We start from the raw sequence: 27636 nt of genomic DNA, 5'->3' as shown, positions 1-27636 counted from the left end.
AGAATTCGGATTCGTTAAGGCAGAGAAGAAAACTCTCTTGCTTTCTGGACGGATACCCTTCCTAAGATAAGTTCCCTTACCTACATATGCTATAGTGCTTGTAGTCGGTTCTGGTTCTTCAGATTCTTCTTCCTCCTCGGAGGGAGCCTTTTCTATCTCTTTCTCGTGTACTGCTATCACTGCTTTCTTAATCTTTTTATACATGGCCTCTATGCAATTTTGTCTGTCATGTTTTCCGTCGGCTATATTTTGACCCCACTTATTCAATGCATCTAATTCACTCTGATCTGTTCCGGGCCTGTCTCGTTCTCTTATTAGACAATTTATGAAAAATCGTAGTATCAGTGCTTGCATGTTAACTTTCTGTTTCTCCAGGGCATCCTTAATACTGTCGGGGTCCTTTCCCGTTTGAACGAACTCATATATTCTATCTAGGCGCTCCTTCATTCCTGCATAACATAACAAACTATCAGTAGCAGATCTTAACCGTAATGACGCTAATATCATTAAGTCGTCCTGTCCGGGTTCTGGATCATATCTACAAACTGACATATTTTCCTTTAATGCGTCAAGGCGGGATGAATTAGAAGAACGGGGGGATCTGTGCGTAAGAGGACTCTGCATACCTCTGAGATTTAATCTGTGAGTCGGTGGCGGGGTCTGGAGACCCGCGGTCGCACCTCCTGAAGCGGAAGCTTGGGCATTATCTCTGTGTGTAGTCAGTATCTGAATTTGTCTTTTAGTAGGATCTGATTGAAGTGGTTTCGGCAAATCAGTTTTAGGTGAGGGAAGTGACGGGGCTGGCGGAACGGAACTAGCCTTTTTCGGTGTCGGCTGAGCGTGATCTTGGGGAGCAGTACCACCCCCGGCCCCGTCAGTAGGCAGGGCACGAACAGGCAGATTGGTGTAAGCTGGCGCTACATCTTCGAGGTATGAATTTAGGAATATGTCTTTAGTAGTCTTATGCATTACTTTAGTTGGAACTAATGGTGACGGCAAATTTTTCGGTATTTCTGAAATGGCGTCAGGGGTACCATCGGCCAAGAGATACATGTTGTTCACTTTGCCATTTTGGATACGATCTATTTGTTCTACTTTTACTCGAATTCCCTCAGTAACTAATTCGTTTTCTTGGGCCTTTTCTGATTCTTTAAGCCTGTCTTCTCTACGGAGTGCTCTATCAGCACGCTTACGTGATTCCTTACGCCAAAATTCTATGGCGTCTTTCTGAGATTGTCTAGCTTTCTTTTTCCGTAATATTTCTTCTACCTTTATGATGCACTCGGCATCCCATGTTCCGTTAACTGGCCATCGGTATCTTTCCTCTAGGTGCTTGGTATAATCTGTCCATAACTCTAGATACAAGATGGCGTCTATGCCATGCTTATTATACATGAAATTACCTGGAGTGTCCCTAGGGGGGATTGGAATCTCTTCCTCTAACATCCCTTTCCTAGTTCCTATCTGCTTTAATTTGTTGAAAAACGGCATTGTGCCTACTTGATACTGAAATGCTTGATCCTTAATACTTAATTTCGCCTGTAACTATTTAAACAAGAAAACACAATAATGCACAAAAACAATCACATTCATACCACGACATTAATCACATGAAACATTTAAAGGCATACCTAACTTCCCTCCTACTCTGAATGTACCGCTCAACGATACAGATACACTGCTGTAACAGTGCAGAAATTCGGAATACTTTATATACTGCTAAACAGTACAGATACACTGCCTAAAAACAGTGCAGACCGGACTTGCGTACCCAAACCCGTCTAGATACGACCCAGCAATGGTACTCACCGGGAAGCACGGAAAACAGAAGGCCTCGGAAAACTCGACTGGACTCGACTCGGAACTTCGGAAAACTTCGGAGAACTTCGGAAAACTTCGGAAAACTTCGGAAACCTGGTGGGCCTCTTCACACCTCGGACCTTGCTTCTTTCGGCTGGGCTCTGGTCGGGATCCTCCGCACTCCTCACCGCCTCGTCTGGGCACTGATTGCAGTCTTCGTCACCTCCGTGTGTCAGAGGGGGATGCAGGAAATCCTGCCAGTACACGTGTAGTCCGTCTAACTGATGGCAGGGGACACGGATTGCAACGCACCTTCCGGCGCGTGAGGTGGGGGAGGGGTCCCTATTCGGGCGCCAAAATGATGTAAATAATTAATTTACTCTCTTAATTTCTATGCAGGTAAGTACTTAATCAATAATAACTCAATCGAAATGAAGGAAAACAGAGTCCGTGGTGTAAGAGTTTCAAAGGGTTTTATTCCTCATAAAGGAATCAGGATATCATGTTCTGACCACCACACAGGGTGTCAGAAGGGATAGATGAGCGCGCTAACGTTTATTGACAATACATAGCTTATATACTTGATTTACATCATAACGTTCAATGTAAGAGGCGTAACAGCTGAGAGAAGACAAGATAACAGTATACACGTGGTGCTAGTACATCATCAAGAGGCGTAAACTAGGCGTAACTAGGCGTGTGTGCTAGAAACGTCACTGATAGGTGACGCAAGTGGGTGGCACTAAGGGGTGGTGCTAACAGAATGTTGCAATGTCAGCAGAAATCGGAAGCTTGGATGCGCGCGCAGCTGCATGACGTGTGATAGACGGGGTGCAGGGGACTTGACATTTACACTGACGGAAAGAGACAGAAGTCTGACATGTCAGATCAACTTGTACTTCTATCATATCTGATATCTGGTGTTTAGGAACTAAGCTATCTGGGCAGAAAGGTCTCTAGAGCAAAAGCTATTCTATACTTGCTAGGAGTGCGTGTATAAGCGCCTGAGTGTCTGTATGAGAAGCGTGGGGGCATGGGGCCTTCCATGGAAGCATGGCAACAGAGGCTATGAATTACTTGCATAAAGACAGGTCGGCCCTTTAGCCCTGTAGCTGAGGAAGGATGTTTACTGAAGCTAGCAGGCTGGAATGTATCTTCGGGGAGGAAAACAGATAACTCGAAGGTTATAGTCAATCTTGGCAGGCAGCAGGCTGAGCTGAGCACGGAGGGCCGCGCTAGAAGTAAGTCAGAGTTCACGGGTACGGGGGCTGCTTGAGCAGGGGCCCTCGCAGTCAGAAGCCAGAAAAAGAGGCTCGGTGGCAGAGATTCAGGGCCTACTTTCAGCCAGGCTGAAAAACGTAGGAATACACTTCAAAAAGACGTTGGCATAGCATACTTAGGAGCGGACCATCAAACCCATTCATGGTGGGTCTGAAAGAGGACAAGTTAACGTTGGACGCAAATGTATTTGCGTCTTCATAGCTGGTGCAGGAGGGAAGTTACATGCACTTTTAACTCGTACATGGAGTCGGTGGGGTACTCGCTAGGGAACATAACATGACCATAAAATTTATATTACCTCAGGAGGCAGATTGGGAAGGGGGGTGGAGGTGGCAGGGTGGTGTATAGGACGTGTGGAGAGTCGTTCTTTGATGACCTGGATGTCTTCTTTGATCTGAGTGAGGGTGGCCATGATGAGTTCCATCGTAGGGTAGGTGGTGGGGGTGGGGGTGGTAGTCCGGGGTGATTGGCTGGCCAGGGAATTCATGTGCAGGCGAGGGGGAGGGCTGGTGTTCGGGCAAGTCTGCGTTGTGATGGAGCGTGGGATAGGGTGAGGGAGGTGAGAGGTGCTGGACTGTAGGGGAGTGGATGGGATAGGGAGGAAATTAATGTTATGGGTGGGGGCATTGGCGGTAGGCGTGGGGGACAACGTGTAGGCTGGAAGACTGGTAGCTGTGTTGGAAGGAGGATAGTAGGGGCTGAGAGTAGGAGGGGGAGTGGGAGTGGAGATGATCCTGTTAAGGGGAGGGGACGTTAAGTTAGGAGAGGGAGTACGTTCTGCGCAGTAGATTGGAGGGTAGTGAGGACTGAGAGTGGGGGGGGATAAAAGGGGGGAATTGTCAGAATGCGTGTAATTCTGGTGCTGGACTAAGTTGGGAGTGTTAAGTGTGGGGATTGTGCTGTCAGCGCCGAGCGGGGTGTTAATGCCCGCTGTAGGTGTGAAAGGTGTGTTGAGGGTATGTGTGGAGGTCCGGACGTTGGTGGAGGGGGCGGGGGAACGGGCGGCGTATGAGGGGGAGCGATCTATGTCTGAGATGTGGTGCTGAGTTGGGATAGTGAGGTAGTGGGTGGGGGATGGGAGGTCAGGGGAGGTAGGTGTGTCCCTGATTGAAAAGTATGCAGCTGCGAGGTCATGGTTGGTGGAATTGGGGGATATATGCGTGTTTGTCCGTGACTTGGAGAGGTGTTCTTTGAAGGTGGGGAACATGTTGTCTAGCAGTTCCAAGTTTTTGTCTGTGGATTGTAATAGGACAATCCCGGTATTGTAAATAGTGATGGTGGCTCTGCCTGGAAAGACCCGGGATGGGGAGATGGAGAGGGTTTGGCTGTGTGCGGATTTTCTAGTCGAGGAGACGGTGAGTAGGGTGAAGAACGCTTTTCTCCATTGAGCTCTGCGTGTGGTGTGAAAAATGATATCGGTGTTCAGGGATCCATTAACCGGTGAGAAGTAGGTGTCAGCGAAGGGCTTTTCCGAGTGTGACCTAAGGAAGTTGTGTTTAAAGCGTTTGGCGGCTTTTTTGGTGAGTGATGGTGGGTATATGATTTTGTAAGTATGTTTGCCGATGAGGTCCATGTTGCGTTGCAGGATTAGGTGGGTATGGGAGGATGCAGTAGTGGACTATAGTAGTACCAAAGTGCAGAAAGACAAGTTAGCAGAAAAACGGGTGCAACAGTTGGAAACACAATGATGAGTCACAGCAAGCAAGATGTTATAAGAAGTGACACTAGTACTCAGCCAGCCTTTCCAGGCTATGAGAGTGGGCAGTAGGGCAAATACATACGGTAACTAGTAAGGTACAAGGTGTAATAATGGTCATAATACTGATAAGATATAAGGGTGGGGTACAATGGGTGAGTGCACTATACTATAGTTGATAATAATGATATTGGAAAGGGTCCAGATAGACAATTTACAAGACTCAAAAATCAAAATTCGAGGGTGTGAGAAGGTGGCCTGATATGCAGTGCTCACTATTCTAGTGAACACTATGTATCAGTCCAGCAACCCTTATTGATGATTGGTTGTAAGTCAACCTTATAGACCAGCTATCCTAGTAGCGTGGATACGAGCAGTCTAAGGCTAAAGACTCGAGAGGGCGTGTTAAGCCAGCCGTTTACCACACATATACCCCTTGAATACCCAGTGAAAGGACACCACACAAGTGTTATGAAAATAAACAGTTATTTATTAAAGATCACAACAGCCCTGTACTCTTTATGAGGACAGGGTACTAAGCACAAACCAAAACTCTTACAAAAATACTTAAGTTAGCACAGTATATACAAATGCCCGAGGGGCACGGAAAACCATATACTCTGAAAGTGGAATGCGAAATTCCTAGCAGGTAAGTACAGTACTAATAGCTTTTGGAATCGCTAGGACTTGACTAGGGAATCGTTAGATTATGTCTAGGAGGCCTAGGGGACTCGGGTGCAGTGTGTGCACTCTCACGCGAGATGCGGGACAAAAGTCTATGGTAGCTAGGAATTAGAAAGTTAGTGTTCTCGGGCGAACCCGACCTGGTAGGGAGAAAACGAAAGTAGATTCTGACCCTTGGATAGTGAGGCTATGCTGGGGCACCGAAATGCCGAAGTTACCTAGCCCAGGGGCTGCAGCTGCATAGGTCTGAAAAGACGTCGGGAATCCTCGTAGACGGACCAGGAGCCGGAAGAAAAGATGCTGGCCGGTGACCAGTGAAGAAAGTTCAGTCGGATCCAAGCCTGGATCTTGAAGATAGATGACACCTGAAAGCAGAGGGGACCAAGTTCGAGACTACTAGCCAGTAGTCAGTGGGCACCAGGAGGGCACCGGATGGTAGCCACCTCGACTAGGTGAGTGGGTGACGCTTGACTCGAAGATCTCACGGACCAGGAGGCGTTGTCGGCGACCAGGATGGAGGATCGAGCTGTCCCACGAAGATAGAAGCTGTCGGCGTCGCTGGTCCCAGGATTGGGCAACAAAGCCTTGGCAAATTCAAGCCCACGCGGTGGACCTAAAATGGCGTCTGGAGTGGACCAGGAGGGTCCGGGGTGCCTCTCTTGAAGAAGGAAGCAAAGGCCAGCCTGGAGCAACCAGACCAGCAGTCGTGAAGTCGTTGGGCGTCGTTCAGAGGGCCACAAGCCAGCCGGCTAGTAGCCAAACAACGCGGTGCACAGCAAACAGCAGAAGGGCCCCACGCAGATCGTGGAGATGCAGGGGGGCTGATCTTGGGTGCTGGAGCTGCGCAGGGTCGGGGCTTCTCGGACCCCAAAGCACTCACCAGTGGAGGACACGGTGGGCTTGCAGTAAAGATGTCGTGCAGTCTTGGCGATCGTCGGTCCCTTGAGGTCTCGTCGCACTCACGGTTCTCAGCTGGGCTGTAGAGGTGAGTAGAGGTCAGAGGGGCCAGGGAAGCCGGGTCTCGTCGAGCTGGGTCGTCGGATTCGTGATGAAGGACTTGCAGCAGACCGCAGTGTTCTTTAGGATGGTGCCTGCGGATGCAGGGTGACTACTCCTTAGCCACAAGGGAGAATCTTGAAGAAGAAATCGTGAAGTCCTTTCGAAGAAAGTGGTATCTTGATTCCAAAGATGATCTAATTTTAACAGGGGGCCCGCTCCCATCTTTATACTAAAAAAAGGGGGCTGACCCGGTGACTAGGTCCTGCCTATGGGTGGGACTAGGTGGGGGGTGGTTACACCCCTCAGCCATGCCGGACTTCCCCAGGCCAGGGGCTGGTGTGCCCCTGGAACTGGTTCAGACCGGCCTATGCGTAGTGAGCACCGGGGTGCCACTCAGCAGTCACCTTCCTGTAAAGCCCTGCCTACCCAGGATACACAAAACCATGTCTGGGACGGTGCTAGCACCGCCCCTGACAGGAAACCCTTTGTCCAGGCTCCCCTCGCTGGAAGGACTCCCAGCTGTAGGGGGTCAGACTTGTGTCTGTGGTGGCAGCATCCATTTTGTGGAGCTGAGGCTTCAGTTAACTTTAACCGGGGTTCACAGTTACATACATGTCGTGTCCCTCTAGAAGGGTGGAATGCTAACCCCGTCGCCAGAATTGGCGAGGGGTTAGTATTCCAATTCGTATGACACCTTACTCGACATGTTTTGATAAAGCAATACCAAAGATAGCATTTAACCGCGAGGATTATAATGCACTTAAGAGTATATGGTATGCGATATCATGGAGCAGCTATTAGGACTTGATTCCGCAAGCTGCAGACAGGCTCAGCTCATGCCAGAGCACCATCTCACACGATTCCAAGCACTCTGCCTTCAGGATTGTCAAGGCCTGCCATAGGAGTGACTGATAGGAATCTGTGTGTCCATTTTAGGGTTAGGTATAGGTATACTACACCTACAGCAAAGGGTGATTACACGACTTTGCCCCAGCTGTCATGCAGCCAGTTGTGTCAAATTTAGGAGGCCAGCCAGGGGTGGCACAATACGTGCTGCAGCCCCTGGTAGCCCTGGGTACACCTATGCCCTGAGTTACAGAGTCTGATAAGGTGGCCCAGTACCAATTGGTAGATGCACCTAGGGTACATGAGGTAATTTAGAAAGAGAACAGCCAGGCTGTGGGTCTGATTGGCAGGCCCACAGCCAGAGAAAGTCGTAAACCAGTGAAACAAAAGCAAAAAATCTGGGTGATCATAGGATTGCAGACCCTACTCTCCTACAGAGGGTGACACTGGTTGTCGGTTCAACTAGTGTGAGGTAGAAATCTGTGCATTTACAAATGTCCAGAGTACAAGTGAAAGTGGCACACGTGAGGGCTCCAATATACGAGGTAATAGTCTGTGCATACAGGAGTTCAAAATACCTATATAGGTGTAGTACTGCAATGGTGTGTAAACACTCTGGCCTATATAAAGTAGTAATCTGAGTAATACAGATGCTTAGAATAAAGCTAGAGCGTACTAATGCAGTGATGGCAAACACACTTTCCTAAATGAGGTAGCAATCTGTGTAGTACATACATTCAGAAAAAGCTTAAAAAGGCAATATTGCACAAATATAGTACTAGGTAGGCATTCTTTCATATATGAGGTAGTAATCAGGTCTAAACAAGTAATTAGACTATAGTGAGAGTATAATAATATATAGGCATAGGCCGGCATTCTGTTCTACTAGTCTACAGTACTATAATCCCATAGAGACTGGAGACTAGACTAAGATGGCCGCCAAATAGTTCAGATCAGGCAAGTAGTCCTTTCTTTGTTGCTAAGCAGGCTGGGAGAGAGAGAGAATAGTCCTCTTTTTGCTGCTATTGCTCTGAGCACCGGGGAAGAGATTCCACTTCCTGTTCAAGCAACCAGAGCTCAAGTCTGGCTGAGAGTCTTATCTCTATGTGGGGGAGTTGAGCTGAAGTGGCACGTGGAAGATAGAAGGTATGGGGGGATTTATTGTTACAGTTTTATGGCCCCCGCCATTTTGTACAAAGGAAGAGAGATTTCCAGTGAGTTAGGCTTTTAAAAAGAGAGTCGGTGGGTGGGAAAAGTAAATACCTGAGTTTTGTTGTTCAGCCCATCTTGCCAGCAGAGTTAAGCAGAAACATTACAGAGATCCATGGTTGGCTTCCTTCCCCTTCGAGGGTGTATGTGACTGGTTAAAAGACAATGCATCCCAGTAGTATACCGAATATCACGGGGGGCAGACTTCCGTGTTCAGCTGCCCCAGCTGGTCCTAATTTGCTCCTTATGATTGTGAGCTGTGTTAGCTCTCACGGCTCCGCTTCGTGCTCTAGTGACCCCCGTCGTGTGTGTGTGCCAGCACCTGGCTCTCCAAACCGCTCGTGCTCCTCTGCTGCGGTGTGCGGGGGAGGGGGGGGGTGGGTCGCCGTGACCCGGTGCTGCCTTTTCTGCCGTCGGGACCGACCACCGACCGTGTCCGGTGCTTCTCCCGCTTTCGCCCTGGTGTCCGCTGCCCCGCTCTCATTCCTCTACTTTGGCGGTGGTGCAAGGGGTGGGGGGGCTCCGTCGTCTTGTTCCGATGTTGCTGTTGTTGTGGCCTCAGCCCCCTTCGGTCCTGGGGTGTCCGCTGAGGTGTCTCCCTGGCTCCCGATCACCGCTTCAGTTCGGGGATGGGAGGGGACACTCCGGTGTGCGTTCTGTTCTGTTCCTTCTGGTGCCCTCTGCCCCGCTCTGATGCCTCTGCTGCGGCGGTGTTGCAAAGGGGGTGGGGGGGCTCCGTTGTCGTCTAGCTCCTCGCTGCTCTGGGTGATCTCCTGTTGATGCCGGTGCAAGTGTGGCGAACGGCGTCCTCGGCAGCAAACAGGCAGATGATCCGATATTGTTGTTGTTGCTTCAGCCCCCTTCGGTCCTGGGGTGTCCGCTGAGGTGTCTCCCTGGCTGTGTCCAGAACCAGATTCCTGTTCCTGGGGGGGGTCGATGGCTGCTGCTAACAGGGATATACCCACTTAAGGGATCCCAAGCACGGGGAGCTCCTTCGAGGAGCTCCTACCAGGCGGCCATCTTGTGATGGCTCTTCGTCTGCCTCTTCAGGAGGACCTTCTGTCGCAGCAGCAGGGGACGGTCCTCCACCCGAACCGGTCCAGTCTCCACCTCCATGCTTGGAGATTGAGCGGCGACAGTTGAGGCCATTTAACTTGCCTCCGGATTTCTGTACTGTCATTCTGGCAGCCAGGCGTCCCTCCACAAAGGCGGTATACGACTGCAGGTGGAACAGATTGGTGGCATGGTGCACAGCAAAGGTTCTCCTCTTCCTCCTTTCTCTTGCCCAGCAGGGCTCTGCTCTGGGCACTATCAAGGGCTACCTTTCTGCCCTTTCAGCCTTCTTGAGGCTTCCTGATCAGCCTTCTTTGTTCAAGTCCCCCATTGTGATCAGATCCTTAAAGGGCATCACTCATATGTTCCCTCCTGTTCCTTTCGTGATGCCCCAGTGGCACTTGAACCTGGTTCCAACTTACTTGATGTGCGCTCCCTTTGAGCAGCTTCATAACTGTCCTCTACGTCTTCTTACACTTAAGACTGCTTTCCTGGTTGCCAAGACCTCTGCCAGGAGAGTGAGTGAGCTCCAGGCTCTTTCCTCTAAACCTCCTTTCCTTTCTGTCCATCCGGAGAAGGTTGTGTTGCGTACAAACCCTCTTTCCTGCCCAAGGTAGTCACAGCCTTTGACATCGGGCAGTCCTTCACCTTGCCCACTGCCCACCTGATTTCTGCCTCCGCATCCCTCAAAAAGTGAGGCTCCACCGTCTGGACCCTAAACGTGCGCTCTCTTACTATCTGGATCGCACACGCCAGTTCCGGGGGGATGACCAACTTTTTGTTGGTTACGTGGGCGCTAAGAAAGGACAGGCGGTGTACAAGCGGACCATCTCTCGGTGGATTGTGTTGTGAATCCAAGTGTGTTACTCCTTGGCTAAGAAGGAACCTCCTGTTGGGCTGAGGGCCCACTCCACTCGGGCCACGGCGACTACTATGGCCCTGGGCCGGGGAGTCCCCTTGCAGGACATTTGTCAGGCAGCTACGTGGGACACTACTGCCTGGACAGCCAAGTCTGGAGGGATGGCTTCTTTGGCCATTCTGTCCTCCAGGACTTTCTGGTATGATTATTGGTTCGCAGACCCACCACCGGGGTTGGTATTGCTGGGGTATCTATTCTAAGGTAAGGAATCTATCACTAACATGTCCCTTTCAGATGCACAAGTTACTAGTTGTGTAACGATATATCTGTAAGAGACATTAGTTAGTGATAGATTCCTTACCGACCCACCCATCCTCCCCGTTCTGCGAACCGATATCTAGGGTTAAGGTCATCCCCTTTCAGGGCCCTAGTTTCATGGCACCAGTGTTGGTTCTATCATGGCTCTGCGTATCTGGCGTGGAAAAGCTGTGTATAAGAACTGACGTCAGCGCACAAGGGAGGCGTCTAATTAATTCGATGTCATTCCGGAGCTAACGACGCTGACGACGCCTACCGACGCGCAGGGGTATTGCTACGCTAAAGTTTCTGGATCCATTCTGACGCCTGGGGATATTCTAAGGTAAGGAATCTATCACTACCTAATGTCTCTTACAGATATATCGTTACACAAGTAGTAACTTGTGCTACTGGCTTCTCCCCTGATCACAGGTGGGTACTTCGGAATTCGGACTTTGGCTGATTTTATGTGAATATTTTCAGTTTTCAAAACAAATTTCGAGTCAAAATGGGTCAATGTTATCCAATGGTAGGCAAGTAAATTACTGGTCTCCAGGTGAGTACTTTGTTGGTGAAGTAAAGGTTCTGGGCATAGACTCAGGGTCAGGTAAGTACAGTTAGTTCAATCCCAGCGGCACAGGGTCGGCCGAGTGCAGAGTAGGTAGGCCCAATGATATCCAATGAGGGAAGGGGGGCCTTCGGTTGGTGTCTGCTCGCTAGCAGGCCACGCGGCTGTGGGAGCTGGGCTCCTGGCCCCTTGCTCAGGGCAAGGGGAGAAGTAGGATAGGACACAGGGGTCACAGCTAGAGGCACTCGGGCGGCTGGGTGCAGGGTGCTTTTGAGCCGTCGGGTGCTCAATGTTATCCAATGTGAAAGGTCAAAAAGGAACAAAGGCTGCAGGCGCTGGGACGGAGACTCTCCAAGGGCGACCAGCACTTCGAGAGGTAAGTTGGGATCTTGGGACGCAGTTAGGTACCCCAAAGGGAGGCACAGGGGGCTGTAGGGCACCTGGTGAAGGGGTGTCTTTAAGTGTTGGAAAAGCTTACCCTCAGCTTGTCGCGGTTGGGGTGGCCCCTGGCTCTGAGTCAGCAGGCGTCGGCTGGTTCGTCGAGGAGGGTCTTTGGGCACTGGACTACGGGTCCCAGTCGCCGGGGGGAGGTCATCATGGTCTTGGTTCAGTTTGGCCCGGGCCGGGTTCGGTGGGTGCAGAGAGGGCTGGTCCGTAGCTTCCTGGATGGCACCAGGGGGGTTGTTGCAGCAGAGCCTCTGCTGATGGGAGTCCCTATCTTCAAGAGGGTCAAGGCAGGCAGGTCCTCTGAGTGTCCCAAGGTTGCTGTCAGCAGGAGTCGCCGGGTTTTAGGTAGGAGCAGGTTCCATGATCAACAGGCTGGTAGGGCTGGGGCCAAGTCAGTTGTTGTCCTGTTGTTGGCAGCTGCACGGCGGGTCGTCTTCATCTTCTTTCTTCTTTTTGGTATTTGAATGTGAGGAAGGAAGGTTCAGGGAGCCCCTAAATACTAAATTTAGGGGCGTTGCAGGTAGGTCAAGGACAGGGACCAATGGGTTCCTGTCCTGGGGTGTCCAGGCTAGGGGGTACACCCCCTAGCCTGCTCCTCTCTTGTGGGAGGGGGGCAGGAGCCTAGGTGGGATTGGGCAGGGCTCCCCATCTACAAGATGGCCGGAGCCCGGTTCGTGCTTCACCTCGCCTCTTCCACCTGAGCGGTGGAATTGGCAAAGGTTGCCACACCCCCCTTCCTGACGTAGTTTTTCCCGCCAGTCTTTCCGCCAGAGTGGGGGTTAGAACTGGTGGGGGCCAGTTGCTGGGTACAGCAAATGATCTGGAGAAGCTCTCAGAGGCGGCATGCCTTTGAAGCTTCCCCCTGCCCATCCTGGGGGAGACGACCTAGCACCTCGCCCAGGATGTGCATTGTTGCAGGCTCCGGAGAGCGGGAGGCTCTCCACCCAGGGGTCCAGCAACATGTCTGCTGTGTGGCAGCCTTTGCAGCCACTCAGCCCAGACGTGGATTGTAGGTTCGGGTTTTGGAGGGCATCTCTAAGATGCCCTCTAGTGCATTTTACATTAAAACTCACACTGGTATTAGTGCGGATTTAATGTGCTGAGAAGTTTGGTACCAAACTTGTCAGTCTTCAGTGTAGCCATTATGGTGCTGTGGAGTTCGTAATGACAACCTCCCAGAACCATTTACTCTTAATGGCATTGCTGCACTTAGTGCCCAGGAATGGCCCTGGGTACTGTAGGAGCACAGGGCTCATGCACCTGTGCCCTCACCTCTGGCATAGGGCACCCAGCTAGAGGGGTGACTGAAGTATGACGGGGCAGTGCGTTCTGTGGGCATGGTACACCGGGGTGTGTGCCATGTCGACTCTTGTTTTAGATCTGTACTTGGGCACTCCGCCTGCAAAGGCAGTGTGTGGGTGCCAGGGTACAGGGCTCCTGAGGGTGGCACAATAAGTGCTGCAGCCCTCAGGGGCCTTCTCTGGTCACCATGCCCTGGGTACCTAGGGTACCATTTAATAGGGGCTTACAGGTGGCCAGAGATGCCAATTGGGTCTTTTGTTTCAGAATAGTTTTAGGGAAGAAGCACAGGCCCTGGGTACCTGGTTGGCAGGAACCCAGGGCACACTCAGTCAAAGCACATCAGCAGTTCAGAAAAAGTGGGGGCATACCAATGCAAGACAGATGGCACTTTCTCACACAAGGTGAAGCACAACTGTCACTGCCATCTTGCAGATGGGGGGAACCCAGCCAACCAAGGAAAGGCGTATGCCCTCTCCCTCTGGAGGGTGGAATAATAGAGGTGTACCCACCCCAGGGAAGGGACCCATTGGTTCCAACCTTTTACCTACCTGTAACGCCCCTAAATCTAGTATTTAGGGGCACTCCTGAACCTTGCTTCCTCAGTCAAGAAACCAGAAGAAGAAAAGAAGGGCCGAACAGCCCTGCCAAGGTTAACAAGAAGAAGATGCCCACTGACTTGGCCCTAGCCCTACTGGCCTGTCCCCATCTCAAACCTCCTCCAGCGAAATCCTGGTGTGCCCTATAGCCAGTAACCTCGCAACCCGGAGGACCTGCTTGCTTTCAATCCCAAAGACAGTCTCCCCTGAACACCGGATTTGTTCAAACAAGACTCCAGCTACGCAAGGATCTGAATGTTTGCACCACTCTGCACCCGACGCCCACGGCTCAAGATTGAGTGGCCCAACCCCAAGAGGTCTCCCCGGCGATCTTGAACTGAAATCCGGCGGGCCCTGACCTGCCTCCAGCCGACGCCTGCATCCTCAAACCGGAAGGTCCCCCCAACTGCAACCAGGAGCTGGTAAGCAGATCCGACTCTAAAAGGCCCCCCTGCACCCGATGCCCCACAGCCTTGGATGGTCCAATCAAAGGTGCGGAACCAACCTCCAACATCATAACATACCTCTCCAAGTGGTGGTCACACCCAGAAGACCTTCGTCCCTGAGCCTGCAGTTCTTTAGCAAACTGGAGACTCCCCATTGAAAGCTACAGGGCTTCCGACGCCAAAACAGCACTCTGCCTCAGTTCCACTGAAGGTGCATCTTTTGGGCTGGCGTAATTCCCCATTTGCCCTGAGCTTAAGTCTAGGAGCTTTGCTCCCACAACCCAATGGTCTGCTCCTCAGCAGCCACCAATCGTAGATCCCCATTAGATAACATTGGGACTCCGCACGCTGCACCCGGCTGCCCTGATGCCCCTGAAGTGTGACGAGTGCATTTTTGATCTTTGAGGACCCCGGAGTCTAACCCCGGAATACCAAATCCCACAAGAAAGTACTTGCCTTCGAACCGATAACACTATTTTCCTCCATAGGATAACATTGACTGTTTTCCTATGAGAGGTGTTGAGTTGGAAAATCTAAGAAAACCTTACACAACTGCACTAAATAAAAACTCTTACCTGTTTACAGGAAATGTCCCAGTGTAGTATTCAGGTATGCTACACTGTGTAAGAATAGTAATCCAAAAGTAATGTACTGGTCATTTTACTGAAAAGCCCATTCAAAGTATATGTACTGTAATTTCAAAGCATTGCATTTCTCAGTAACAGTACTGTAAATCAAAACATAGTGAATATACATTTAAAATCCAAACTGTAACAAATGTGTAATTACTGTAAAGTATTTATCACTTACCTATGCCAGGCTTGCTTGGTTTTAGGAAATAAAATAACTAAACAAATATTTTTATACAAAAACAGTTGGTCTGAAGTTCAATCTTTGAATGTGTGAATTAATTTTGTTGACTGTGTACAACAAATGCTGAACACTGTCCTCGGATACTGCCTTACTGCTCGACCACACTACCACAAATAGAGAGTAAGGTGCCATCTAGTTTTACTTCTGCCCACCTTTCAGGTTACACTGGAGACACTGCACAGTATACCTCACTTTGGTATAGTATGTACAGAACCATCTTCCTACACTGCTTCCTGCCCACTTGTAGTCCCCATTAGCTAAAATACAAGCCCTGATATACCAGCACTGCCATAAGAAGAGAGGGCTTTATCAAGGCTCTGATGTAATGTGAATTGTCATAATGGTTCACCTAAATGCACGGCATGAAAAGGGAGAAATGTATTTTCTTTTTACAGGACAAGTAGATTTATGACGCTTCATAGTCCAGTATATATTATATTAAATTCCACACTCAAGCTTAAAGCTCAGTTAAAAAATGTTTATCTTAGTTAAGTATTAGCGATCAAAGCAGAAACACGTTTTCCCTCTGGGTTATGGTTGTTCCAAGTCTACAAGGGCTATCTTGAAATGTCTATTTGTGTTCTATGTTGTGCAAATGATATCCAGCATGCACCTGTTTTACATTGTCTTGTTGGCAAAGCAGGCACCCTGATGAAACAATGGGTCATAGCTAATATACTGTGGAGATTCTTTATGAGCAACTCCTGTCTGGGACAAGTTATTGGTGTTATATTACTATTGTTTGTGTGCATGGTTTGCATTCTGCAGGAACGTATATGTGGACTAGTCAGGTTGGCACATTAATGCATTGCACCTGTATTTTTGATTTAGCTTTAAACCTTATGTGGCAGTCTTGAAGAGAGAATTATTTTCTCTATGCAGGTCGCTCAGATATACCAGAGCATAGAGTTTACCCGCTTGGCTACCATGGTCCCGTTTGTGGATGCCTTCCAGCTGGAGCGCTGCGTAGTGGACGCGGCCAGACATTGTGACTTGCAGGTGAGTGTTTGATGACAAAGTTTCTGCATCGTAGGATCTTCATTGATTTATTTATTTATTTTTAAGATTTGTAAAGCGCGACGTATGCCTGTGGGCGTCTTGGCGCTATGACTCAACTTATTGTCTCAGTGAGAACAGTATCAAACTTTAAAAAGTGATGAGGTAGAGAGAGGGACTACTGGTCGAACAACCAAGTCTTCAACAGTTTCCTCAATTGAAACAGTGTAGGTGTAGATCTAATCACCAGCGGAAGAGTGTTCCAGAGTCTGGCTGCGGTATTAGTGAAACATCTGTCTCCACAGGTGACAGTCCTGGTCCGTGGCACCACTAGTTGGTATAAATTTATGGATCTTAATTGTCGGGTAGGACGATAGAGAGTGAGCTCCTGTTTAAGAAACTCCGGCCCTAGATGATGAAAAGCTTTAAAGGTAAGATACAGAGTTTTGAATCTGATCCGGTTTTTGACCGTCAACCAAAGATAATTCCTGATTACTTGCTTGATCGGTTTAAATTTGGAGGTCCCAGATAGCAGTCTTGCTGCTGCATTCTGGACCAGTTGTAGTTTGCCGACCACCCGAGATTGAGCATTTGCAAATTAACCGTTACAGTAATCTAGGGATGACCGTACCAGTGAACTCACCACAGTTTTCTCAGCACTTTCTGGAAGAAATGGAATTATTTTTCTTAGAAGTTTAAGTTTGTAGAATGCTGAGGACGCTGTCTGATTGGCATGATTAACAAAATTCTGTTTTTCGTCAAAGATAACCCCCAGATTCCTGACCTTCTAAACAGGGGTTGGTAAAGCTCAGAGTAATGGGGGCCACCAAATTGATGACCACATAGGTGACAATTTACCGAAAATAATCACCTCGGTCTTCTCGGAGTTAAGCCTTAAACAATTACAGGCCATCCACTCCTTGATTGCCAGCATGCCTTCTTGAAACCGAGCCGCCACCTTTTCTCCATCATTATTAATGGCTAGCACCAACTGGGTATCATCGGCATATGTGGTGAGGCTCATCCGGTAGGTCTTAATAACCCTAGCTAAGTCCGACACATAGATGTTAAAAAGTGTTGGACTTAGGGATGAGCCTTGAGGAACCCCACAAGGTAATGCCAAATCGGCCGATTTAAATGGTCCCAGTGTTATGGCCTGGGTTCTACCAGACAGAAAGGAGGCAAGCAAGGCTCCAGCCCTAGATTGATTGCCCAACTCTCCGACACGGTCAATCAGGATGGAATGATTGACCGTGTCGAAGACCGCAGACAGATCCAACAGAACCAGTACCGCCGTACCCCCCTGGTCTCTGATAGTTCTGATGTCATCAGTGGCTTTGATGAGCGTGGTCTAGGTGCCGTGCATTTTCCGAAACCCAAACTGTGAGTCATCGAGCAATGTATTTTGTTCAATGTATTCTGAGAGTTGATCGTTCATTACTCTCTCTGCCACCTTGGCTAAAAAAGGCAGGCTGGCAATGGGTCTGTAATTTTTCAGCGAGTCCTTATCTAAACGAGGCTTTTTAAGAAGTGGTTTTAATAACTTGTTCTTTAGCCCGTCCGGGAAGACCCCAGATTTAAACATCCCATTACAAATTTGCGTAATGATTTCACTAATCAGATCGATTACTGGGGGAAAGATCTTAGGAGGCCATGGGTCTAGGGCTGAGCCCGTTTTAATGAGTCTAATGATGTCAGCTATTTGAACCTCATTTGTTTCTTTGAATTGAGCTAGTGAACACTCCAGGTGTTTACTTAGGGAAGTAGATACAGAGGTAGTTGGTTTATCAATCGCTGAAAACTCTAAGTAAATATCATTTACTTTCGAGAAAACGAAATTTGCCAAAGCGTCACAGAACGCCTGGGAGGGAGGTGGGACCAAATCTGGAGATTTCCCAGCCAATGATTTCACCACCTCATACAGTTGTCTACTTGAGTTTTTGGCATTATCAATTTGTTCCCCATAAAATTTCTTTTTAGCCTCATTGATCATGTTTTTATAGACGACCAGTGTCTCTTTATATAGGAGTTTACTTTCGCTATCATAAGCCCTTCGCCAATTTCTTTCATGGTTCCTACAGATTTGTTTTTGCTTTCTTAAGGTTTCTGAGAACCATGGTGCAGGGGGCACCTTCCTATTTCTAGAGATAGACTTAAGTGGCGCAAGTGCCTCCACCGTACTACCTAGCCAGTCCGAAAATTGCTTACCAGCTATATTAGGGTCTGCAGAAATGATGGGGCGGGAGTTGATTAGCGATGCTCTCAAGGTCGCATTATCAATGTCCTTCCAGACTCTAAAAGGTTCTTGAGTTAAAGAGACCTGTTTGGGTGTGAAAGCCTGGGCAATGGAAATATTACACAAGATGGCATAATGATCGGACCAGGTAAGGGGCAGTATATCGTATACTGTTATCTCTTTTACATTTGAAAAAATGCCGTCTAATGTGTGACCGGCCTCATGATGGTCATAGGTGCTGGAATAATTCCACATGACCACAAGTAAACACCCTTCCTCAAAGGAGATCTTTGTAAACCTGTTGGCTGGAATTCTAAAATGGCCACATTTTTCATAAAAGTTCAGAGGTGTCTTCAAACTGTTTGATGTTAGAACTGGATTGCAAATTGTATGTGCAGAAAGAATAACCCCTTTTCAGAAAATAACCATATAAAACAAGCACTGGCGTTACCAATAGGTCTCGCAGTAGGAAAGTTGGAGCTATTGGTTTTGTAAATGACATTTTATATTTGTTTTGTGATTTACAATGCCAATACTTTTAACTTTAGCAAATGTGACACTTTTAGCATTTGTAATGCCACATGTTTTGTATTGACGTGACCTAGATGTATTGATATTACAAATAACAATGGCTTTTAATTTTTTTAATTATTGAAGGGTGTTTGTTTTATTGCCCATCCTGCTATGATGTTTGTTTCATTGCCCACCGTGCTCCCTAATAAACAGCCTTTTTACACCCTTCTAGAAGGGGAGAAAGTAAACTGAGATGGGCGGGAGAGAGGAATAGGGCAGGAGTGCAAGAAAGAAGTATAATGAAGTGCGAGGGTGATTAGGAAAGGTGATGAGTGCAAAAAAGTATGAGCGAGACACGAAGATATAAAAGACGAGAGGGTGTGTTAGTGAGAGATAAAAACGGGAGGAAGGGAGTCTGGAGACAGATGCGGGCAGCATGGAAGACGGGGGATGCAGCAAAGCAGAGAGGATAGAGAGCAAGGCAGAGAGGAAGGCACAGTGATGGAGAATCGGAGAGCATGGAAGTGAGGAGTGTGGGCGGAGAGAAGGGGAGAGAAGTAGAGAGAGAGATAGAGAAAGCAAAGGAGACAGAGCGAGGGAGAGCGAGAGAAGGAGAGGGAGAGAGAAGGAAAAAAGTGGAGCGAGGGAGAGAGTAGAGAAGGGGGAAAAGGATGGATGGGAGAAAGAGAAAGAGAGAAGAGAAGAGGATGAGAGAGAAGTGCAGAGAGGGAGACAGGAGAGAAGGGGATAGAGGGAAGGGGATAGAGAGAGAGAGAGAGAATAGGAGAGAGGGAGAGGGAGATAAGGAGAGCAGTGAAGAGAAGGATACACCCTGAGTTAGAAGGAGAGGGGAGGGATGCTACAGAAAGAAGTCTTCCAAGTTCTGTTCATATTAGAGGACTGGGCTAATTGGTTTAGTTAGCAAGGTTTTAAATTTTGTTAGGATTCCAGCTTGCTGTTTATGCGACAAAACAGCCCGGTCAAGTTGACTGTTCCAACGCATATCCTTCTGTAAGGTAAAAAACTCGACCTGTTCCAGGGGTAATTTATTCATGTACACATTACCTCTGAATGATTTATGTTCATTAAAAGACATAAACTTGGTCTTGGCAGTATTTATTTCTAAAAATGATGGACAGAATGTAGATCAATGTCTTACATTCACCCCAGTACAAGGATCTGGGCCTAAATCCATCGTTTTTTGCACTCCACACCACCCTGGGTCAGATAATGGCTTTATGCAAATCAGCTCTGACCCTGTGCCCCATGGGAACAGTCCAGTCCGAACTACAACAGCCATATCTTTCCCAGACCGGAATCAAGCATCCGAGGACCGGACCGGTTTCGAGGTAACACCTCATCAGCCCGGCTAGCTTGACTCCAGTGGTGTGGAGTGCCTGGGACCCAAGTCTGAGCTACCCCAGTACACTCCGGGAGAAAATTACAAAAAACAATTTGATGGACAGAATGTAGATCAATGTCTTACATTCACCCCAGTGTGTTTGCAGTATTTATTTCTAGGCCGCGCTGATTGCAAAATTCTTCAAATCGCTGGAGGGCCTTCTGAAGACCACTCCGAGTCTAAGCTTATTAAAGTATTGTCCGCGAAAATGAGGATTGGAATGTGTATGCCTGCCAACACCGGAGCGTCCGTGGGAGTCAGGGAAAGATAGTCAACCACATTGACTAAGAGTGAGAACAGGGTAGGCGCCATAACTCATCCCTGTTTCACTCCCCTGCCAACAGGGAAGGTTTCCGTTACTTCACCCTGTGCCCCCCACCGGACCCGGGCAAAATTATCCTCATGTAACCGGACTATAAGGGACAGCAACTCTGGGGCCATCCCCATCTCTCCCAGGACTTGCCATAGTTTATTACGCCGAACTAGGTCAAAAGCTGCCCTTAGATCAACGAATACAGCATACAGTGCTCCCTTTCCTAATAACACCGTCCTCCAGTACTGAGTGATAAAACAAAAAACTTGGTCAATCGTACTGGTTAGGTGGCGGAAGCCAGCCTGCATGGGACTCAGAATATCATCATCTATCCAGGTCTGAACCTTACCCAAAACCAATCTGCCCATAATCTTCTGCACCGAATCAATTAAACTGATTGGCCTATAATAGCCTGCTACAGACTTATCGCCCTTTTTAAACACAAGCGATTTCCGCCCCCTTCCATGAGAGTGGAACATCAGCTCCCCGCGCAATTGCATTTGCAATGTGGGCAATATATAATCGCCAGGTTTGTTTATCATTAACAAAGACATCTGCCGGGATGCAATCCATACCCGGCGCTCTACCCCCGGTTACCGCGTCTATTACCCTATCAACATCTTCAGGAGTGAAGACCACCCCATCATAGTAGATATGTAGGAACGGCTCATGGAGCTCATCGTCACTACTCTTAGCATACTGTGGCTTAAAATAATCAACCCATGAATGCTGAGCCTCATTATTTTGGGTACGATCCGGGCAGCCTCCCCTATCCCATTTAAATATATCCCAAAACTGTTTGGGGTTCTTAGCCGCACAGGCGTCTTTGAGTTCCTTCCACTTGGTCGCACCCAAACAGCTGGAGCATAAAAGTTAAGGTAACCTACGGGTGGAAGACCGGATCTACTGACCATGTCTCCTGAAAGACAGATGTCAAATTTTTCGATAAAATCTGACCACTCCGGTGAAGCTAGGTTCGAGGCATGTGGGCTGCTGAATTCATATCTGTGCATAGATCGCCGCCTAGTGTTGGGTCCGGGTGATTGCACATTGTTGTCCTGGAAGAGTCTTCGAAGTATCACGAGATAGGTGGCTCCTCCCCTGGACTACAGTGCGCATGGGCATCGACTCCATCCTCAGTTTTTTTCCGCCATTGGGTTCGGATGTCTTTGAATTCCCTCTTGTCGGAATCGATAGAAAACTTTCTTGAGACCTAAAGGTCTTTAGTCTAATACGTCGGTATAGTCTTGCGTTCGGTCTTAGTTCTTCCAGCTCGGTTCCGAGCCGGATTCTCTACACCCGCGTGCTCTTGGCGCGGAAGGCCCAGTCGACGCTCCAGACCTATCGACCGTCCATCATGGAACGAAGTCCATTCAAGAGATGTCCCGTCTGCAACTCGAAGTATCCCCACATCGATGTCCACCCGGTGTGCAACAAGTGTCTGTCGCCGGACCACGATGAAGACAAGTGTATGGCTTGTTCACGCTTCAGGTCCAAGAAGACGCTTAAGCTTCGAGGAGCTGCACGCCAGGAGGCCCAGCAATCTGCACCGGCGCCTGTGGACATCTTCAATGCGGGGGATGTCGAGGACGTATCAATCCACGACATTTCTGAATCGAACCCCGCGTCGGACGTCGACTACGACGCGGATGCAGAGATGGTCGAGGCCGAAGAAGTCGTCGACGAGGTAGGGGACGACGACGGGGCCCTCGGGGCCATGGAGGATAGCTCGGATGAAGAGCTTCCTCAAACTGACTCTGGGGCCGTGCCAATTTATAAGGCTCAGGTCGAGGGATCGCCTTCGGGCCTTACCCAAGATCTCACTATGGGTTCTACGGCCCCGTCTTCGGGCTCGGCCACGGACATTGCTGCCGAGCCACTCCCTGGCAAACTGAAAGCGAAACCTACGGTTTCGACTCCAGATACTACGCAGGTGCCGTCCTCGAAACTGAAAGTGCGCATCGCTTTGGTTGGCTCCAAGGCCTTGGAGACCTCGGCGCCGAAGAAGCCGAAGGTGGCTGTCGAGCCGAAGGCTCAAGTCAATGGCGTCGAGACGAAGTCTGCCACGCCGAAGACTAAAGTGAAGGTGGTCGAGCCGAGCGCGTCGGTGCCGAAGACGGTCGACGCCGGTAAAAGCCTCAGCGACCCGAAGAAGGCTGTCGGCAACCCGAAGAAAACTCTCGGTGACCCGAAGAAGAGGCTGGATGACCCGAAGGTTCTCGCGACTCCGCGTCAGGACAAGGCCAAGGGCACCGAGCACCGAGAGTCGACTCCTGGTGTGACCTCAAAGGATTCCATTGAACCAGCGCGCCCATCCGCCGCGTTCACCAAGAAGGTGACGGACTCCCTGCAGCGCATCAGGGACGGGACCGCGTCAGTCGGTCCGAAGGATCCTCCGCCTACGAAACCGGTGGAGAAACCACTTAAGGCGTCCACGCCCATCCATTTCACATTGCCGCCGAAGACGGCGCCGAAGGCTTTCGCTCCTAAGGCAGTCGCCAGCGTGCCCGAAAAGGTCTCCTCGGCGCCGAAGTCATCAGTGGTGGTCCCCGGCCCGCGACGCTCGTCCACTGAAGGTCGTCGAGGTCAGGAACACTTCATCGATGCTGGAAAATCGCCCCAGAACGCCCAATGGAGTCTTACAAGATCCCTCTCAAGAAAAAGAAGGACTCTGCTTTCACTCCAGCCTTGGTGGAACCACTTTCCCCACAGACTCATAATGTTTCGCCCACTTACTTGGATGTGGACGCTGGAGAGGGGGGATGATGAGGATGAGTACAGTTATCCTGTCTATACAGACCCTGAGGATCCCAACGAACCCTGGGCAGCTGGTGGTGACCCAGGGGATCCTCAATCAGGACAAGACCCTCAACTTTTTTCTGCAAAAACTTCCCCTACAGAAGACTCTGCAGCTTTCAATGCCCTCATTGAGCGGGCAGCTAACAATCGCAACGTACAGCTCCATGCTGACCCTGTGGATGTCGATTTCCTTTTTGATACCTTCTCAGTATCAGATAAAACTGTAAAGACTCTGCCTATGCTGAAAGGTGTTTTAAAGCATGCTGCTGAGATCTTTAAAGAACCTACCAGGGCGATAAACCCTAGGATTGAGAAGAAATACAAGTCTGCGCCTACTGATCCTACCTACATCAAAGGACCGTTGCCTCTGGACTCCCTTGTTGTCTCGAATGCCCGGAAGAGGGCTAATTCTCAGACTACGGGTGATGCTCCTCCCCCAGACAAAGAATCCAAGGTCTTTGAGGCATCGGGGAAGAGGGTAGCAGCACAGGCAGCCAACATCTGGCACATTTCTAACACACAGGCGCTTCTGGTGCGCTATGACAGGGCACACTACGACACACTGGAGACCCTGTTGCAGCACCTGCCTGATGAATACAAGGAGGCGGCTGAGATGCTGATTCAGGAAGGGAAGTTGATCTCTAACGCTTAAATTAAGTGTGCTCTGGACGCAGCTGATACCGCTGCCAGAGCTATAAACACTAGTGTTATGCTACTGCGACATGCCTGGCTGAGAATCTCTGGATTTAAGCCAGAAATCCAAACCACCATCCTTAACCAAACAGTCAACCCAGATCACCTGTTTGGCCCGGAGGTTGACACCACCCTAGAAAAGATAAAGAAGGACACGGAGACTTCGAAATCCATGGGTGCCTTACAGTCCCAGCAGTTTCGGGGCGGGTCTTTTCGTCGCTCAAGCACTAGGGGCGTTTCCAGGGGCCAGCTCTCCCAGTCCACGCAGTACTACAAGGGCAACACTCAGTCCACATACACCAACAAGAGTCGAGGTGGATATCGTGGTAACAGCGTCAAGGGCAGAGGTTGTGGAAACAGCTCCAGATCCTCTGCCACCAGCAAACAGTGACGCCTTGTCACTGCCCCCGACCATACAACGCCGGTTGGGGGGAGACTCCAGCAGTTCCTGCCCGTCTGGAAGTCCATCACCACAGACAGGTGGGTCAGGAAACTTATCCAATACGGTTATTGTCTGGAGTTAACATCCACTCCACCCAACATGCCCCAAGAAACCGTCCTATGTCGGCCGAGCATTTGCACTTATTGCAGCAGGAAGTCACCGTTATGCTGCAAAAAGGAGCAATAGAGCTCGTTCCTATGCAAGAAAGAGGCACAGGGGTGTACTCCCTGTACTTCTTAATACCAAAGAAGGACGGGTCCCTCAGGCCCATTCTGGACCTCAGGCCACTCAACCGTTACATCCTGTCGGAGCACTTCCATTTGCTAACCCTGCAGCAAGTGCTCCCGTTGCTCTGTCAGGGGGATTTTCTCGCAACTTTAGACCTAAAGGATGCGTACTTTCACATTCCACTGCACCCTTCACACAGGAAATACCTCCGGTTCACCATACAAAACCAGCACTACCAGTTCAAGGTTTTGCCTTTCGGTGGCAGTGGCGGCGCATCTCAGGAGACGGAACATCCACGTCTACCCTTATCTGGACGACTGGCTCATCCAGGCAAAGTCAGCCCAGCAGTGTGCCGCCCACATGTCCCACACCATTCACCTCCTGCACGATCTGGGATTCTCACTGAATTACCCAAAATCCCACCTCCAACCTGCCCACATACGGCAGTATCTGGGTGCGACCATAAAGACTCAGGCAGCCACAGCACAGCCAAATTCAGTGAGGGTCAGCAGCATTCAATCGCTGATACAGAAGTTCAGACCTCAACACTCGCTTCCAGCAAGAGTGTTCATGCAGTTGACAGCCATGATGGCCTCCTGCATTTCCATAGTCCCGCACGCAAGACTACATATGCGCCCGCTTCAGGAGTGCTTAGCACGTCAGTGGACTCAGGCTCACGGGCAGTTGAAAGACCTAGTGTTGGTGAGCGGTCGGGCATACAACTCTCTGCATTGGTGAAATCCACGAAACCTTTGCAAGGGCCGACCGTTCCAAGAGCCTGTGCCACAGATCATCCTGACAACGGACGCCTCTCTCCAGGGATGGGGAGCTCATGTACTCCATTACACATTGCAGTGACTATGGACGCAACAGCAACGGAAGATGCACATCAATGTTCTCGAACTGATGGCAATCTTCATGGCACTCAAAGCCTTCAAAGTACATCTGTGCAACAAGGTCGTGTTGATCCGGACGGACAACATGACAGCCATGTACTACATTCAAAAGCAGGGAGGAACACTCTCCGCAGCTGTCTCATCTGGCTCAGAGCATGTGGAAGTGGGCCATTCAGAGGAACATCTTCCCCATGGCAGAACACCTCCCGGGCAAGGACAATCAGATGGTGAACCTGCTCAGCAGGCCACCACCAAATGCACGAGTGGGAGATGCATCCATCAGTCCTCCACCCGTACTTCCAAAGGTGGGGTCATCCAGAGATAGACCTGTTCGCCACAAGGGAGAACGCAAAATGCCAAAGCTTCGCCGCCAGGTTCCCACACCCACAGTCGCAGGGCAATGCGATATGGATGAACTGGTCAGGCAAATTTGCGTACGCTTTTCCCCCAGCACCTCTGATACCGCTGGTGGCACGCAAGCTCAGGCAGCACTCGATGACTCTCATCCTGGTTGCTCCAACGTGGGCTCGCCAACCATGGTACACCACGTTTCTAGAACTGTCCGTGGTACCGCATCAGAGGCTACGTCTCACGCCCAGCCTTCTGACGCAGAGCCATGGCGACATTCAGCATCCAGATCCGCAACAGTTCAACCTGGCGATCTGGCTCCTGAAGTCTTAGAGTTTGGCTACCTGCACTTGCCTTCTGACTGTATGGACATAATTCGGGAGGCAAGGAAGCCCACCACCAGAGCATGCTATGCGGCAAAATGGAAGCGGTTTGTCGTTTATTGTGCAGACCACAACATTAACCCGCTAGATGCGTCTATTCAGAATATCATCTGTTACCTTTTCCATCTGTACAAATGTAATCTGGCCTATGCTTCCATTCGCATACATCTATCTGCGATGGCCGCTTATCTCCAGAACAGGCAGCACCTCTCACTCTTCAGAGTGCCTGCCATTAAGGCTTTTCTAGAAGGACTCAAACGAGTCATTCCTCCGCGGACTCCACCAGCTCCGGAGTGGAACCTCAATGTGGTCCTCACCCGGCTGATGGGTCCTCCCTTTGAACCACTGCATTCCTGCGAGATTCAATTCTTGACGTGGAAAGTGGCTTTCCTCATAGCAATTACGTCGCTACGGCGAGTTAGTGAACTACAAGCCCTAACTATCCAAGAGCCATTTATTCAAATTCATTCTAATAGGGTAGTGCTTCGCACTAACCCTAAATTCCTTCCTAAGGTCGTGTCTCAATTCCATATCAACCAGACTATTGAATTGCCTGTTTTCTTCCAAAATCCTGAGTCATTGGCGGAGAGAATGCTCTACACCCTTGACGTCAAAAGGGCCCTGATGTTTTACATCGATAGGACCAAGGATTTTAGGAAGACTAAGCAACTCTTTCTTGCCTTTGCAGCACACCACAAAGGTAACCCCAAGGCTGGTATTGCTAGGTGGATCGTTAAATGTATCTAGATCTGCTATCTGAAAGCCAAACGTACTCTCACCATTCCACCAAGGGCCCACTCCACCAGAAAGTTGGGGGCCTCTATGGCATTCCTTGGAAATATTCCTTTGGAAGACATATGTAGAGCAGCCACATGGTCTACCACACACACATTTAAAAAGCATTATTGTGTTGATGTGCACTCCAAACAGCAGGCAGCTGTAGGGCAGGCTGTTCTCAAAACACTTTTCCAAACTGCTGCAGCTGGCACGGGCGGCCGCCGTTAATGGAGGGACTGCTATGTATTCTATGCACAGATATGAATTCAGCAGCCCACATGCCTCGAACCGAATATGCTACTTATCAATATGCATCTGTTCTTGGCATGTAGGGCTGCTGACATTCATATTGCCCGCCCTCTTCCCCGGTGCCCGTAACAGCTGCAGAATTCACACATACTTCTAGCATGGTCATCATTCACTTGGTTTCACTCCATCTTGGCCACAATGGCTAAAACAATCTGAGGATGGAGTCGATGCCCATGCGCACTGTAGTCCAGGGGAGGAGCCACCTATCTCGTGATACTTCGAAGACTCTTCCAGGACAACAATGTGCAATCATCCGGACCCAACACTAGGCGGCGATCTATGCACAGATATGAATGTCAGCAGCCCTACATGCCAAGAACAGATGCATACTGGTAAGTAGCATAT

The 27636-nt window shown here is 49.6% G+C and overlaps 1 protein-coding gene across 2 annotated transcripts in view; it reads left to right on the top strand.

The window, feature by feature from the left end:
- EIF3A (eukaryotic translation initiation factor 3 subunit A) overlaps positions 1–27636 on the top strand; it is a 771171-nt gene that overhangs the window by 228214 nt on the left and 515321 nt on the right. For both annotated transcript variants that reach the window (XM_086922925.1, XM_086922923.1), the window contains exon 10: positions 15839–15955. In XM_086922925.1, the coding sequence (XP_086779051.1) occupies positions 15839–15955 (117 nt within the window). The remainder of the gene's footprint in view (positions 1–15838; positions 15956–27636) is intronic.

Source organism: Lissotriton vulgaris, chromosome 5, assembly GCF_964263255.1.
Source record: "Lissotriton vulgaris chromosome 5, aLisVul1.2, whole genome shotgun sequence".
NCBI lineage: Eukaryota > Metazoa > Chordata > Amphibia > Caudata > Salamandridae > Lissotriton > Lissotriton vulgaris.
Note: the sequence above shows the minus strand (reverse complement) of the source record. Positions and strands in the feature narration are given on the sequence as shown.